General features: G+C 36.1%; 1 protein-coding gene across 3 annotated transcripts in view; it reads right to left on the reverse strand.

The window, feature by feature from the left end:
- C3H11orf54 (chromosome 3 C11orf54 homolog) overlaps positions 1-18,585 on the reverse strand; it is a 45,111-nt gene that overhangs the window by 22,622 nt on the left and 3,904 nt on the right. For 2 of the 3 annotated variants that reach the window (XM_053707469.1, XM_053707468.1), the window contains exon 3: positions 10,009-10,107. The exons of the other annotated variant lie outside the window; for it this stretch is intronic. In XM_053707469.1, the coding sequence (XP_053563444.1) occupies positions 10,009-10,107 (99 nt within the window). The remainder of the gene's footprint in view (positions 1-10,008; positions 10,108-18,585) is intronic. 3 annotated transcript variants of the gene reach the window in all.

The following is an 18,585-nucleotide window of genomic DNA, read 5'->3' on the forward strand; positions in this document are numbered from 1 at the left end:
AAGGCCTTTAAATGGGCTGGACTTCAAGATTATCAAATGACACACATGCTGATTGGATGTTCACTGGATTTGTCATTATAAAAAAAATAATAAAAAAAAAAAGTTAATCCATGTGGGCCGGCATAACATTGTAATAGAAGTATTATTATATGAACTTATTTAACCCTTTCACAAATGGCATTATTTAAAGTTTACCATCACTTTAAGGGACTAAAACTTGCATTTCAATGCAAACTTTACTGTCATTTATTTTATGCAGAGTTAAATCCCATTATAATGCAGAATATATTTGCAAAATCATTAAATGTTACTAATTTTACACGACTTATCTATATAAATGTTAACATGCAGCGCTGGCAAAAAGATAGAACAAAACAGTCCCTGAGTGTGTTACAGTTTTCTTGCTGGTCAGTGTGAAATTCCAAAAACCTTTTTACATCAGTGAAAGAAAAATGCATGATTTAACATCGCCATTTCAAAGCAGCCGAGGTTGGTTCAGATATATATTTTATTTACTTTTATATCAGATTAATGCATTTGAAAACAAGTGATTTCATAAATTTTCTTGTACATACATCATATCGAAATCCAATCTAAAAGGAATAGTGTGATTCATTCAAAATGTGTGAGGTTCATTAGTTTCTAGAAGACTAAGCTAACTACTCATAACTCCTGTAAAGTTAGACTTCTTACCTTTAGTAATCTAACTATAAAAATGTGAAGTAAGCTTTGGTGAATAAAACAAAATCAGAGATTTGAGTTTTACTAAATCTAGTCAAAACATACATACATAAACAAAAAAATGCTGCACTCCAGAAAACAAGAGGAGGATATGACCTGCAAAAATCTCAAGATGTCAAGATGGTCCCAAGAGTCACGGTTGGTGGTAAAAGATATCACCACGGAATATATATATATATTAGATATCCACCTTAATAGAGGTACATATGTTAGAGTCCTCAATTAGGTTCAATAGACCCATCGATAGAGTGGTAAATATTAGGATAGTCAGTGTAGTCAGAACAGCAGAAAAACACTTTTCATGTTTCAAAAGTACCTTGAGCGTGATCCTGAGTCGTATATTGCCGCTTTCCTTATATTCGTAACAACTGGTACACTGGGTAAATCGGCTGTCCTGCCGTGAAGAATCCCAGGTACTGCACTTATGCCGGTCACTAAACAGGAGAGGTTCTCCCTGGTGCAGATTCCAAACAGTTCACGCGTCCCTCCAGCAGGCCACTGCGCCTTACTCAGCACCAGGTATATGTAACAGGTCAGTTCAATGAAGCTCCGCCTCCACCTCTGTGTGCACAATGCGCCGGACACATGGACCCAGAGGAAGTGAGCTCCTTGATCCTGGAATGTTCATCTGTATGGAACTCGTAGCCCTCCACTTAAAAGTTGTCAGCAAGGCCCGAGTGTTCATTAATAAAGTGAGATGCCAAAGCAGAGCAATGTTTAGAATTGTCTATATCGTTTAAATGTTCGTGTATGCGTTTCCTTGTCTCCCTAGTGGTGCGACCTACGTATTGTAGTTTGCACACATCCCAACAGGCTAAATAAATAGCAAATTTAGTGTGCGACAATTGGTACAATTGTCTAGGAGTATAAACTTTTTGGGTTACACATGATTGAAATGATTTACATATAGACGTATGGCTACATGCCTTAAAAGTTCTGCCAGCACATCTATAATGACCTTTACAAGTAAGCCAAGATGTCAGTTGTCGGGTGCTATCCTTAAGCCATGTCATACTAGGGACTAAGATATTCCCAGTGTTTTATTACTTCTACTGACAAATAGGTGCCTCATCTCCTAGCAATATTGGGAGATTGTTTTTAAAAATTTTACACACTTGATTGTATTCAGATGAAAAGTTGTAACAAATAGTACAAATAGACAAGGGAACGCATACGCGAACATTAAAACGACAGACAACTCTTAACATTGCTCTGCTTTGGCATCTCATTTTATTTATGAACACTCAGGCCTTACTGACCACTTTAAGTGGTGTATTATTGAAACCATTAAGAGACCCCCCTAGAGGAGGAGACATTTACAATCTAATTGCTAAGAGAGAAGCGTTCTGGATATTTATCCTAAGAACCCGTGCCCCCCTAGGTTTTAATATCGAAACAAATATAATAAACTTCTGACGTTAGAATTTATAAAATATCCATTTGAGTAATGATATAAGTATGTATCTTGTCTATTTATCATTTGTAAACTACTATCATACTTGTTATTATACACTTTTTTATTCTATGTAATCCAGATGTTTATGTCTTTACCCATTATTTTAAATGTATATTATGCTCTTATTGACAGAAGCTGGTTTTTCAATATATGCTGTTTTCTATTACCTGTTGTTATATCAGTTTATTATCTGCTTTATGCATCGTTTGCTTTTGCACACTAACATGTAAAACATTTGCATATATGTCCCTTTAAGTGGGTGTTTGTTGATTAACCTATCAGGTTGCAGCTTGTGATTTAAATTCCTGTTCAGGTATGAGGTGCATCACACGTCTATGAGTAAGGCTAGTGACAGCCGAAACGCATAAGACGGTGTTGCTCTTACCTGCTCTTCACTGTTTTTATGACGATGTTGCAATAAAGCTATGGAACTTTTTTCATCCCTGTGCCCACTGGTTCGTTGTTTGTGTTTTACTGAATCTAGCCCAATAAACAGTAGTAAAGTGCATGAATTATATAAAAGATTATGTAAAAGGACAACAGCACAAAAGCTTGACCAATAGGAGAGAGAGAGTAAGCAGAATAGTTTGTGACATGCCAAATAAGCATCATGAGTGGACCTTCAGATTGGTCTGCCCATTAAAAAAAAAAAAACTTTTTCTCTTCGATGGATGACGTAAATGCTCTTCAAATGTAACCAAATGGGCTTCAAAATATTTGTCAACTCCTAACACTGTCTTAAATCCATTTTACCCATCCAAAAATAGGAAAAGCGAATAAATACTAAGCATGTGAAGAAATACAGTTAGCAACTGATTAGTATAGGAAGATGTAAAATGGTAAATCCTGGTTTCATTATCCTTAAAGGGACAGTATACACAAATGTTCATATAACTGCATGTAATAGACACCTCTAAAAAAAAAAAAAAGAATATGCACATATACTGATCTAAAAATGCAGTATAAAACCTTTCAAAAACTTACTTAGAAGCTCCAAGTTTAGCAATGTCAATGAGATTAGCTGGAACACCAAGTGAATGGGTCTGGGTGCAGATACTCTTCCCCTCCCCCCTTCCCTTTATATGAAAAGACAGATTAGAGAAACAGGAGCCAGCTGTGGTCTGTAAACAAGTTTATACATCAGACACTGGGGCTTGGTTAGGAGTCTGAAAATCAGCACAATGTTATTAAAAAATAAGCAAAACTATACAGTTACAAAACACTCCCAGATGGGCTTTATAAATAGATCATCTACAAAACATTTATGCAAAGAAAAATCCAGTGTATAATGTCTCTAATTCCTTTCTGGGAATAATCTGAAGTGGAAAAGTTGAGAACAGGAAGAAAAAGTGAAATTTGATTGGCACCAGTGCTGCATCTCTGTAAGACATAAAGCCAAAAGGGGAGAGAAAAGATAATGGCTGCAGAGAAAGAGAAAATGCATTGTAAGGGAAATAGTATAAGATATGGAATCATGAAGGGAGGTGAATAAACACAGTAAAATAACAAGCAGAGGTGAACAAACTTTAAATATACAAAATAAATCATTTGTACACATGAGATGATGTGAAAATTAACTTATTTGGTGTGGAGCAACAAGGATAAAAGACTTTCATACTGGATAGTCCTATCTAAAAGCTCACCATGGGTACCGATTAGACATTTCACATGCCGTTATGCATACTCAGTCTCTAGGCTGTTTAAAGGGATATGAAACCCATTTTTTTTTCATTCATGGTTCCAACAGAGCATGCAATTTTAAGCAACTCTCTCATTTACTCCTATTTTTAATGTATCTTTGTTCTCTTGGTATCTTTATTTGAAAAGCAGGAATGTAAGCTTAGGAGCCGGCCCATTTTTGGTTCAACACCCTGGTTAGCGCTTGCTGATTGTTGGCTACATTTAGCCACCAATCAGCAACCACTACCCAGATGCTGAACCAAAAATGGGCCGGCTCCTAAGCTTAAAATTCCTGCTTTTCAAATAAAGATACCAAGAGAACAAAGATACATTGATAATAGGAGTAAATGAGAAAGTTGCTTAAAATTGCATGCTCTGTCTGAATCATGAAATAAAACATTCAGGTTTCATATCCCTTTAAGGAATAAACTTAAAAAGATGAACTGTAGTAGTAAAGGAAACTTGATGGAAAATATGCATCTTTGGTCTTGCAATAAAGTGAATCCTTATGACGCACTATAATCTTGGACATGTTTGTATATCAATGAGACAGATACGGATAGGGTATAGCGCTAGACCAAAAACCTACTTAGCCTCACTAAAGGTTATTGTCTCCTCCCTAGACAATAGAGAATTAAGAATGTAAAATCAGTGGATATAGGAGGCGCTTTAGAGCCGTAGGATATATAGATATAAATAAATGTAAAATTCACTGTATCGTGACCAGGTAAAACATTCAAAAAAATTAAAAATCCAAAAATCCCAATGACCCTTAAGGGATACGTTAAAATACTATTTATGTGCAAAATCTGTGATAAAAATCGGTGATAAAAAATAAAGGAAAATATCTACGTACATATATATAAAAAACAATTTATCCAAGTGAAAAATCAAAGTGAAATAAATGCAGTATATCAAAGTGCAATCAATGATCAAGTGACAATATTTAGTAAAACACAGATGTGATATTTAATAAGTCAATGCATAAAAGGTTGACACATACAATCCATATAACAATCAATCATACATAAAATAAAGTAAAACCGGTTTAAACATACACACTATACATAACCCCTCAGATTCCCCAAATCAAATGTGGCTGGCGGAGAACACCTATAATGACTGTGTTCTAATCTTGGTGTTAGTAGTTCAAGGGGATCCCCCAAAGAAGATGGTCCGGAATGACAATGTGGGTTTAATTATTGTAAATCCAAAGATATAAATGTTAATGTTTCTGAATGGTGCCGTTATATCCCCAGTCTCTTTTGGTCACAAAAGCCCACGATGGTATAGAGCTCCTTCCTTAATGTTATCTTAGTTAATAGGCAATCAAGTATTTATAACTTAGCCGGGAGGCTCTCCTACCTTCTTACCAGTGTCTGCCAGCGATCTCCTTACCTGGCCCGACACTCCGGCTGCTCCTTTAGATGTCTGCTCAGCGAAAATCCCGTGAGTGACGTCACCCGGTTCCGGGGGATTGGGAGCATAGGTTCCTCCAGTTTGCGGAGCTCGGTGCGAAAAGATATATAGATGAAATTTTGATCATCTGGCGGGGTAGTGAAGATTCCCTTAAAGAATTGTTCCAAACTATGAACAACAATGATAGGGGCTTAACTTTTACGTATGAAATTAGCAGGGAGTCAATTAATTTTTTAGATTTAGAGATAGTGGTAAATGAGGAGGAATTAATAACTAGAACGCACTTTAAACCGACGGACTCCAATAACTATATCCACGCAAACAGCTGTCACTTTTTTAAGTGGAAGGAAAACATACCGGTAGGACAATGCTGAGAATTAGAAAGAATTGCACAAGAATTGAGGATTTTAATGAACAGGTAACAATATTGGAGGAAAGGTTTAAGGAAAGGGGCTATAAAGAGAATAATATAAAGAATGCTGTAACAAGGGCAAGGACCACCAACAGGGACTCACTGCTAGAATATAAAAGAAAGGAAGATCAAAGAAAGGATACATTGGATATACCATTTGTGAACACATATAGTGAGGATCATGTATTAATGAAGAAGATTTTGAGAAAGCACTGGCACTTGTTGAGAAATTACCCAGTTATTGGGGACAAATTGCCAGTTTACCCTAGGATAGTTTACAAAAAAACTAAGAACTTGAAATCGCTGCTAGCACCCAGTGAGTTCAGAAGGCAAGGAAAAAATAAAAATAAAAAAGACTTGGATTTGAGGGGGGAAGAAGTCAGGGGTTTCTTTCCCTGTGCAACATGCAAAGCATGTAGATGTGGGTCAAAAAAGAAAAAGGTTCCAATTCCGGGCACGAATAGAGAGTTTACTATAAAGGACACCATAAGATGTAGTAATAAAGGGGTTTTGTATATGTTACAGTGCTCATGCAATCTGTTTTACATTGGAGAGACAACCAGAATGCTCAGGGATCGGATTAGGGAGCATATCTGGAACATAGAAAAGGGGAAATTGGAAACCCACCTATACACACATTTTAGAGAAATCCACATGAACAACATTAAAGAACTAAAATACTGGGGATTGTGTGTAGTGAGAAATAACTGGAGGGGGGGGGGGGGGGACTTTGAAAATAGATTAGTCAAAAGGGAAGCAGAATTAATCTATGAGTTTAACACTTTGCATCCGTTGGGTTTGAATTCAGAGTTGGAATTAGCCCCCTTTTTAACGTAGGGATTTATTATCTTTAGTACCCTACCTTTTAGCATTTTTGGCTTTTTTCAGCATTTTAGTTTAGAGTTCTTCCTTGTGGATCTTTAACCTGATATTTTAGAGAGTAATAACTAGTATTAAGATTGTTGAGCAGGGAATCATTTAGAAAGGAATGTAGGGCTAGGTTTGTTTGAGCTAGGTTCTATTTATATTCTATGTGATTTTCATGTTTTAAATTTTAAATTTCATATGCATTAGTTGTTTTGGATGTCATCTGAAGTGGGATAAATCTTGGCCTTAGGTTGACCACGCAATATTTCGTCAATATTTCATCTGAATTTTTCTATTTTCCCTGTTTGTCATGTATTTTCTCCTTATATTGTTTTATAAATTGCAGTCTTATGTATTATCACAATTGTATTACTTTTAAGGATTTTTAAGGAGTTTTTAACATTATTTGATTATATGGAAACGAGTCTTTAAACACTAGAGATCTGGCTTGGGATTTGGTGTGAAAATTTACGAACAAAGAATGACATGTGAGGTGTTTTGATTCCCCCCCAGGAAATAGTTACCTGCGGAAAGGTGTTGTAGCAATAGCGAATCACCTGTGCAGAGAGTGGATTTAAGGGCAAAGGTTGCAGGAAGTAGCATCTTGAAAAAGACCCAGAAAGGGTTGAAACGCGTAGAGGACTTACCTGCTACTGTTTGCGATTTTTTGGAGGACCGAAGCTGAAGTGAACTCTCTGTACCCTGGCGTACAGAGGACATCCTGTGGAAACAAACACTTTCGCAAGTGGTCACCTAGGATCCGGAACCGGGTGACGTCACTCACGGGATTTTCGCTGAGCAGACATCTAAAGGAGCAGCCGGAGTGTCGGGCCAGGTAAGGAGATCGCTGGCAGACACTTGTAAGAAGGTAGGAGAGCCTCCCGGCTAAGTTATAAATACTTGATTGCCTATTAACTAAGATAACATTAAGGAAGGAGCTCTATACCATCGTGGGCTTTTGTGACCAAAAGAGACTGGGGATATAACGGCACCATTCAGAAACATTAACATTTATATCTTTGGATTTACAATAATTAAACCCACATTGTCATTCCGGACCATCTTCTTTGGGGGATCCCCTTGAACTACTAACACCAAGATTAGAACACAGTCATTATAGGTGTTCTCCGCCAGCCACATTTGATTTGGGGAATCTGAGGGGTTATGTATAGTGTGTATGTTTAAACCGGTTTTACTTTATTTTATGTATGATTGATTGTTATATGGATTGTATGTGTCAACCTTTTATGCATTGACTTATTAAATATCACATCTGTGTTTTACTAAATATTGTCACTTGATCATTGATTGCACTTTGATATACTGCATTTATTTCACTTTGATTTTTCACTTGGATAAATTGTTTTTTATATATATGTACGTAGATATTTTCCTTTATTTTTTATCACCGATTTTTATCACAGATTTTGCACATAAATAGTATTTTAACGTATCCCTTAAGGGTCATTGGGATTTTTTATTTTTTTGAATGTTTTACCTGGTCACGATACAGTGAATTTTACATTTATTTATATCTATATATCCTACGGCTCTATAGCGCCTCCTATATCCACTGATTGTATATCAATGAGAATAAAATCTCCTTATTGTGTTTGGGCCTTACACCTTCACAGGGACTGTGATATCGCAAGGCTTTTTATTATTATGTTTCTAAACACAGATGAATTTACTCAAAAAATAAATGAGCAAGCCAACTACCATCTGGGCTAGTATAAAATGTATCTTAACCCTTTTATCTGCCAGCTGTCACTAAGGTGTTCTTTATTTGTAATTCTAAACCGCAGCCTTAAATTTAAAAAAAATATGTATGTTGAAAGTAAACATCTTTAAATGTAAACTTTCAATTATAAAAAATTTTTTACCTGATAACTACTAAACTAAAATGAAGCTGGAAAGTAAATTAAGAAAATGTAATTGAAATACAGCCACCATTCTTCCTAGATATATGTTATGGTGCTTTAGATTCTATCTGTAAATCATTCCAAACTCTGCTGCATAGACCCTAAAAGCTTTAAAGTATTAAAAACCTTTAATATATTATTGTTCCACCAAATGGATATTAAATTTATATTGCTGCTGTAAGAATAATATAAAATGCTGCTAATACTTTCGGACTAACCATATGAATATAGACTAAAAGCATACTTAGCTTTGCAGAAAAAGATTATTAAAGGGACAGTTTAGTCAAAATTAAACTTTCGTGATTCGGATAGAGCATGCAATTTTAAGCAACTTTCTAATTTACTCCTATTATCAAATTTTCTTCGTTCTCTTGGTATCTTTATTTGAATGTATGATTAGGAGCCGGCCCATTTTTGGTTCAGCACCTGGGTAGCCATTGATAATTGGTGGCTACATTTAGACACCAATCAGAAAGTGCTACCCTGGTGCTGAACCAAAAATGGGCCGGCTCCTATGCTTACATTCTTGTTTTTTCAAATAAAGATGCCAAGAGAATGAAAATAGATTGATAATAGGAGTAAATTAAGAAAGTTGCTTAAAATTGCATGCTCTATCTGAATCATTAAAGAATAATTTTGACTAGAGTGTTCCTTTAAGTCATGAATAAAGGCTGAGATAATGTAAAATGTATCAAACACACTACATGCAAGTGTTTAAGCTGTGTATAAATATATATTATTGTTACAACAGATTAAAGCTAAAATGTAATATGTATAATGGGTACATTAATAATAATATGTATATGGGTACATTTTAAAAATGGAAACTTTCACACCTACCAATATAGGTATAATAACTATCTCTGAATCAAAACCATCTAATACAAAAACAATCTCATTGTTATTATTTATAATTAAAGAAACAGTTTACTCAAAACAAATCTCCTATTTAATTTGTTCATAATTATCCACTTTACCTGCTGGAGTGTATTAAATTGTTTACAAGTATTTCCATTACCCTTATATTGGCATTTGAAATAGTTTATTTAGCCTGTGGTATCCCCACCCATTTTGAAAGTTTTTGGCCCCGAGGCCAGGCTGTGTTAACACAGCCAGTAGAAGAAATTACACTCCCAGTGGGGTATAAAAGAGATAAGGTAATAAAATGTTAATTTTCCATTGTTCTCTCCAAGTATTGGTGATTGGTTTATGGACGGATAGAAGATAAAGAAGCAGGTATATGATACACAATGTGATAAAGTAATGAGATCTGATTATACCTACAAGCTCAACCCATTTTATTAGGTTGTGGCTTTAAAACACAAAATAAGCTAAATTCATATACACAAATAAGCCTTAAAAAAGCAAATCTCATACATTTTATACTCTGCAGCTGGTAAATAAAGTAATTGGGAACACATTAAGGGAAAAACTATTTTACAGTATACTGTCCCTTTAAGACCATGAATACATTTTGTCTTGTCAATGGTGATTAATAAAACCAACTCTACCTTTAACAGGAAAGCCAAAGGGTCCTTGTGTGAGATCAGGGCAGTCTACAATAGTGACACATACTTCAGAGAAATTGTTTCCTAATCCCTTTTGAAGGACTAGAATATAGAAATATAGAAAATAATGTAACTAGTCGCAAAATAAGGTATTTATTTTAAAAAATGTTGTACATTTATTTAAAATGTAATCAGTCATAACGTGTTTAATTAATGAACATATAACATTAAATATACATTAAAGGGACATGTAGCCCAAAATGTTTCTTTCATGATTCAAGTAGCATATACAATTGTAAACAACTGTCCAATTTACTTCTATTATCAAATTTGCTTCATTCTCTTAGTATCCTACCCCCTTAAAAGGGACATAATACACATATGCTAAATCACTTGAAACTGATGCAGTATAACTGTAAAAAGATGACAGGAAAATATCACCTGAGCATCTCTATGTAAAAAAGGAAGATATTTTACCCCACAATTTCCTCAGCTCAGCAGAGTAAGTTCTGTGTAAAAAGTTATAATTCAGCTGCTGCCCAGCTGCAGGTAAAAAAAAAAATGAAGAAATGAACAGCAGCCAATCAGTATCAACAGTGCTTAGGTCATGAACTCTTTTACTGTGACCTCATGAGATGGCCCAATAAGGGGTATATCATGGCTCTTTGTGCACGACAAAAGTAGCAAGCGTATTACAAGTTGAAAGTAAACGTGTTCGATTGAGCACAATTGAATTTAACTCCCACCAGGTTAGCACAACTTCAGAGCTCTCGTTAACTGTTATGTAAGACAACAAAGTTATACAAAAAAAATACATTTACACTCATAATGACACGCAAATTAATACTAGGTTCTAGCTGCTGATTGGTGGCTGCACACACATATATATATATATATATATATATATATATATATATATATATATATATATATATACACACACACCGATTGTCAGTGGCTCACCAGTGTTTTAAGTTAGAAACCAGTAGTGCATTGCTGCTCCTTCAACAAATCATACCAAGAGAATGGAGCAAATTTGATAATAGAAGTAAACTGGAATGTTGTTTAAAATTGTATGTTCTACCTAAATCATGAGAGAAAATTTGGGGGTTTCATGTCCCTTTAATGTTGAGATTTTGATGATCACCTAGTTTGGCAAGCAAAGAGTTTGTCAATAACCAGTTTGGAAGATCATAAAAACTTTTCCAATAAACAGATCTCAATGCTATGCAGCACTCCCTAAAGCCAGAGTGTTAAATGACCATAAAGTAAAATGTTTGCATTCCTTTTATGTTTAAAGGGGCACTTAACCCAAAATTTTTTCTTTCATGATTCAGATAGAGCATGCAATTTTAAGCAACTTTCTAATTTACTCCTATGATAAATTTTTCTTCATTCTCTTGCTATCTTTATTTGAAAACGCAGGAATGTAAGGTTTTGAGTCGGTCCATTTTTGGTTCAGTACCTGGATAGAGCTTGCTAATTGGTATGCTGCATTTAGCCACTAATCAGCAGGGGCTACCTAGGTCCTGAACCAAATATGGGCCGGCTCCTATGCTTACATTCCTGCTTTTTCAAATAAAGATAGCAAGAGAACGAATACAAATTTATAAAAGGTGTAAATTAGAAAGGTGCTTAAAAGTGCATGCTCTGGGGAGCGGAGCCGGCACTCACAGGAGATGGCCGCACATTAGGTGAGCTCCGGAGCATCGGCCCAATGCATACCTAATTGAGCAATAAAAATCAAATCTGGAAGGTTCGGGCATAGACCTATAACTATATAGGAGGCAAAGATCACATCAGAGGATAAGAGAGAGACGTAATATCGAGCACTCCATCGCAGTACCGCACAGCGCAACATGCTATGAGAAAGCAGCCGTTACGGAGGTTAATGCAGCATTGAAAACCTATCGGGCAAGAGACAGTAAGAACGTTGGAGCTGAAGGAGAAATGCTGGGGCACTATTAAAGGTAATTAATCAGCTCTGTCACCTGAATAATCATATAAGGCTGCTTTTCCTTGCCCTGAATACACCACACACGTGGCGGTCGCCATCTTGAAACAGCACTTCCCTCAGTTAAGCTTATCAATGTTGTTTAAAAGACAGTGTAAGCAGTGTAAGCAGATAGAAACATGAGGATCAGAGTTACACGGAATGATATATGTATACAGCTGAACACTTTTTGGAAATATGAGATATAGGAAATAAAAACAGCACTTGCGAAAAACCAACTCCAAAAATATCTACACAGGGTGACATCACGGGAGTCCTTTATCACTCACAGCTCTGTTAATTTTTCACACATACTTGTACAATGCAGGAGAATATATAGTACACTCAGAGCGGCATGCTTTTGATATAAATCAGTCTTAAGCTATCTTACAAAGTTAAAAATAACCACTGCGTTTAGCCACTTTGCAGAAGTGCCCTAGTCCAGACGCAGACAATTGTCACACGTTTACGGCTCGCTTAACTATCACAGGCCTGACATCACACCACTAAGGACCATGTCACCCAGGAAAATGTCGCAGAAAGAGAAGGGAAAAAATGATACCGCTAGAGGTTCGTCTACACCATCAGTGGATCATTTTTTTTAAACTGTAAACACACAGATCACAGAGTTATCCCCATCTGCATCTCCTAAACGGATACAGGAGTCGTCAAACTCAGAATCTGAATAAGAGGCAGACCAGGATACCATTTGTGTTCCAAAATCACTCTTAACATCACTACCATCCAAAAAAGATTTTGCATCTTTACTAGTGCAAGTAAAACAGTGTATCAAAGATGAAATCTCTGATTTAAAAAAGGACATCTCAGAAATTGGCAGCAGGGTAGAAAAACTAGAGGAGGACTGTAGTGCATTTAACACCTTTAAGAGCGATTTAAGCACAAAGATGGAGCAGCAAGATACCACTATTCAACAAATGGAAGACAAAATAGAGGACCTGGAGAACAGGTCCAGGAGACATAACATAAGAATTAGAGGTATTCCTGAAGCAGTTCAAACAACAGACCTACCTAGATATCTACAAGCCCTGTTTGCCAATCTAACCAATCAAGAGGAGTCACCGCCAGTGGAAATAGACAGAGCACACAGAGCTCTTAGACCGGTTCCACAAGAGGGGGCCCCACCAAGAGACACTATTGTTAAAATAACTAAATATGCCATGAAAGAACAAATAATGAAAAACGCCAGAGAGAAGCAGCCTATTCGCTTCGAGGATAAGAATCTGCAGATATATGCTGACCTATCTACCAGGACCCTTCAGAGGCGTAAAGAGTTATCTCCATTAACCTCACATCTGAGGTCCATGAACATCAAATACAGATGGAGTTATCCTTTCCAGCTAGTTGTCACTTGGAACAACAGAAGAGCAACATGCACAACCCCGTCGGAAATGAGAGATTGCTGTCGCAAATTAAAGATCCCTCCAGTAAAACTAGATGCCGGAAAATCCACAGAACAAAATCTGTCTGCAAGTAAAGAGACACTAACTCGACACAGAAGCTCTGACTGGCAAAGAGTACAGAGGAAAAATAAATCCAGCATCCAGCAATGACATTAAATGATAAACAGATGGTATACACAGTTGGCCAATAATGGCCTATAAATGTATCCTTTTGTGTTTCTGTTCCCTTTTTTATTATGTTGTTTTCTGTGTTTATGTCTTTTCTCTTTTCAGGTTTTCATGGACAATTGGTTTGTGAACATAATGCATAAGTAAAATAATTGATGCCTGAGTACAGTAGCATTTAACAGTTATTTATTGGGCAGATAGAGTTCCATATGGAATTCTTTTTGGTTATTTACCCCCCTGTAACCAATTACAGATTAGGATTAGTTTCTATTGTTAAAAATGGTTTTGTTAAGGTTTGTTGTTATTTTGTTTTAGCAGGAAATGTTATGTCAACAGAAATAGGGCTTAGTTCTAAACAAGGACAGGTAAACCACAAGACATGAAAAAAGAAACTGTGATACGTTTAGTGTCACAGAATGTAAAGGGATTGAACAGTCCCCAAAAAAGATCTCTAGCAATTCATGACCTTTTAAAAAAACAGGGCGATATATTAGGATTGCAAGAAACACACTTTAAAAGGAGTAGCATACCAAGATATTTTCATAAAAATTACACTCAACATTTCCATAGCGCACACCCGAAGAAAAAAATAAATGGTGTTAGTATTTTTATACACAAGTCGGTCCCTTTTACTTTGATAAACCAAATTAAAGATAAAGAAGGTAGGTTCATAGCTGTAAGTGGAATGTTATTTAACAAGCCTTCCACAATAGTAAATATATATGCCCCAAATCAAGGCCAAGCCACCTTCCTCAAGTCCATCACCCCCTTAATTAGAGAGGTTCAGGTAGGGCAGCTGTTGGTACTAGGAGATTTTAATATTCCACTGTTTCCCAAACTAGACAGCTCGAACAGTAATATACAGGTGCCCAAAAAAAACCTCAAAGCGATGTGGCACTTTACTAGGACATTATGTCTACATGACCCATGGAGAATACATAACCCATATAAAAGAGATTATACCTTCTTCTCGGCTCCAAATAAAACATACTCCAGAATAGATTACACAATGGTTGACCACATCACATTATCTTTGGTGGAAAACGTGTCCATTCTACATACAGCATGGTCAGACCATTCCATGGTGAAATGCAATATTAAGTGGCCATCAGCACCTATAAGAGAATTTAGTTGGAGGCCAGATTCTTCACTTCTTTTGAACCCCGAGACCAATAAATTAGTACAAACAGAGCTCAGAGAATACTTCAAACTTAATACACAAGACAGAATATCCCCTTCCACGGTATGGGAAGCTCAAAAGAGCTATATTCGGGGAGTACTGATTAAAGCTGCTGCCCACAGAAACAAACGTTTGAGGGAAGAATACACCCACATTTTCAAAGAAATATCACAATTAGACTATCTACATAAATTACATCCACAGGACAAAAACATACAAGAGCAACTTTACTTCTATAGGGAAAAAATGACAACGCATCTACACATTAAAGCACAAACTATAGCCCTTAAATTAAAACAGAAATTCTATGCAGAAGCCAACAAACCAGGTCTGCTTCTGGCAAGGTCTCTGAAGACCAAACAAGCTAAAATATTTATTCACTCGATAAAACAACCAGATGGTAATATAGTAGAAGACACCAAACAAATAGCGGACACTTTTAAAAATTATTTTCACTCCCTTTACAATTTATTCCCAAATAGAACAAAAGAACAACACTCTCCACAATGTGTCGCATATCTTGACGGAACCCACAAACACTTTATCAGAGGATGAGAGGGACTCATTGAACTCTCCTATCCAAGCACAGGAGATATTAGAGGCAATCCAAACAATTAAAACAGATAAAGCCCCTGGCCCAGATGGGTTCTCAGGCCTATATTATAAATTACATCAAAAGGAGCTATTACCACATATGTTAAATATGTTCTATGGAGTTGAGGAGATGGGGTTATTCTCAGATGATATACTACAGGCTTTCATCACTGTATTATCCAAACCAGGGAAAAAAAGTGATCAACCTGCTAATTACAGGCCCATTTCCCTTCTGAATCTAGACTTAAAAATATACGCCAAAATATTAGCTTCCAGATTGAACAAATTCCTACCCAAGTTGATTTCCCCTGATCAAGTGGGATTCGTGCCGAGGAGGGAAGCAAGGGACAATACCATAAAAATACTAGACCTGATAGAATATGTAAATAAAAATTAATATCCCGACAATTCTGTTATCAACAGACGCAGAAAAAGCTTTTGATAGGCTAGACTGGTCGTTTTTGGAATCAGTTTTATATAAATTTAACTTTCCACCCTTATTTATAAAACAGGTTATGGCTTTGTATGCTTTCCCCTCAGCGCGAATCCGCATAAACGACACCCTATCAGAATAGTTTGAAATTAGAAATGGAACGAGGCAGGGCTGTCCTCTGTCCCCCCTTTTATTTGTTTTGTCCTTGGAAATTTTGGCATCTAAGATAAGACATAGTTCTTTCATTAATGGAATAACGATTAAAAATAAAACATATAAATTATCTATGTTTGCGGATGACATCCTTATGTCACTAACATCTCCACGGGAATCTATTTTAAAAGTTCAAAAAATCCTAGCGGAATACGGGAAGGTCTCAAACTTCTCGGTTAACATGACCAAATCGGATATTCTCCCCATTAATATCCCTCATAGTGAATTAAATAAAATTAAGGAAAGCAGCAAATTTAACATCCAATCAGGTTCAATCAAATACTTAGGAATTAGTATCACTCCCAAAAACGAAACTACACGTACAACAAATTTCTCAAAACTTACTGCAGACATTATTAGATTAACATCCACATGGAAGTCTAGGCATACGTCATGGGTGGGCAGGATTCACTCCACTAAAATGATTCTATTACCAAAGATATTATACTTCCTACAGACGCTACCACTTCCCCACACCGAGACATATATCCATAAATTACAAAAAACAATTAATCAATATATATGGGGGAACAAACCTTCCAGAATTGGCAGATCAACCATGTATGCATCTAAAGAATTGGGGGGCTTGGGTGTCCCAAATCTTATACTATACAAGAAAGCAATCTCTTTACACAAGATAATAGAGTGGTGTAGATTTAGTGAGATGAATTTTAAACACTGGATACAGATTGAACATGATATCTCGGGAAGTCAGCAACTTGGAGGTGCAAGTTGGACTCCTAACATATATTTCACACATGGGGAACCATTACAGACCGTCAATAACACATTTTCAGACTGGAGATCAATTTGTTCTAAAAACAAAGAGATATCCAGCGGATTCTCCCCCTTAACCCCAATTCTATCAAATCCAGATCTTCCAGTTAACAAATCTTTTATCCTAGACTCTGATATGACTATCAATAGACTGGTGCCTATAATTTCTGTGACACATTTGAATAAAGTAAAACCTAAGCCTGATATAGAACAAGTGGGCAGGGGCCTTTTCACATCTTGGCTGAGTTACCACCAGGTTAATCATTATATTAATACCCACAAAGAAAGACACAACTTTCTTAGACCCCTAACTATGTTTGAAAACATGTGCCACACTGGTCTACCGTTAAGAGGACTAACATCACAACTGCACAAAATACTACTGAAAATAACTACCCCAAAGCCCCATAATTACACCAAAATTTGGGAAAGGGAATTGAACTTACAGTTCAGTGACAAAGAGTGGATAGATATTTTCCAAAGAACAGCTCATTCTGCACACTCTACTCAAGGCTTGGAAACTAATTATAAAATTATGTTGATATGGTATCTCACTCCACACAGGCTTAAACACATGTTCCCAAAGGCTTCTAATAAATGTTGGAGATGCAAAGGAGTGGTGGTGGATTTGGGACACATTTGGTGGTCTTGCCACATAATACAAGATTTTTGGAATCTGGTGGTGAGGGAGGTTAACTTAGCAACCACCAGCAGTCTACCATTGTCACCTAGGGTTTGCCTATTTAACTTATATGATGAAATAAAATGTGTAATAAAAAGAAATCTAACACAGATAATGTTCAATGCAGCAAAAGTGCTGATAGCCTCTCATTGGAAATCAAGTGTAGCTCCTTCTCTAGACTCTTGGAGAGATAAAGTTAACAATTTAATTAAATTGGAAAGATATTATTTTCTTAGAAGTAATCGAATGCAGCTATACAATGATATGTTAATTCTTTTGGGAATCATATAGAGAGGTCTTATCACACAGAAATAATGGAATATGTTGACATTTATAGGTTATCTGTTCAGACTCTTTCAGCTTAGTAATGCGATTTATCTAGTAAAATTAGACAGTAGATTTGACATATGACAACAATATGCTGAGTTTGATACAAATGTCTTGAGTGCCAAAGATGTAATGTTTACTGCTTGTTTTAGGTTGATTTAGTTTATGTTTAATTTTTATTGATCTTAATTGCCATAGGACGAGTCATAAGTGCTTGTAATTCTTAGTCTATTTCCATGTTACTAAGAAGACAGAGAGTGTTAATCTGAATTATTGCTGTATCGTAAAATATGGAAAGAGCATATATTGTCCAATGATTGTATATTAAAAATTTTCAATAAAGAAATAATTATAAAAAAAATTTAAAAAAAAGTGCATGCTCTATCGGAATCATGAAAGAAAAAATGTGGGTTTAGTGCCCCTTTAAAGGGACAGAGGAGCTTAAAAGCACACAACCCCAGTACACTTTTTCAAGACACACGCACGGAGCAGGTGCCAACCTTGGAGATTACCCTGGAGTTAATTGGTAGTTATGGTGTTGCCTCCAGGACCTATTTACTGACTACCCAGTTAAAATTTGCTAATATTACATTTTTTTAAATGTATGTTACACAAATAATCATGTTAAATTATAGAATTATTTTGTGCTTTGGATATCTTAGGTATCATTTATAAATAGTCATGAGAAGGGAACCCCAAGGGGAACCGTGTGCGGGGTGCGCTGAAAAAGGTTAATACGTGGTATTGGTCTAAAAACAAACCATAAAGTTCATGTGAGTTGATAGTGCTGAA

Source organism: Bombina bombina, chromosome 3, assembly GCF_027579735.1.
Source record: "Bombina bombina isolate aBomBom1 chromosome 3, aBomBom1.pri, whole genome shotgun sequence".
Taxonomy (NCBI): Eukaryota; Metazoa; Chordata; class Amphibia; order Anura; family Bombinatoridae; genus Bombina; species Bombina bombina.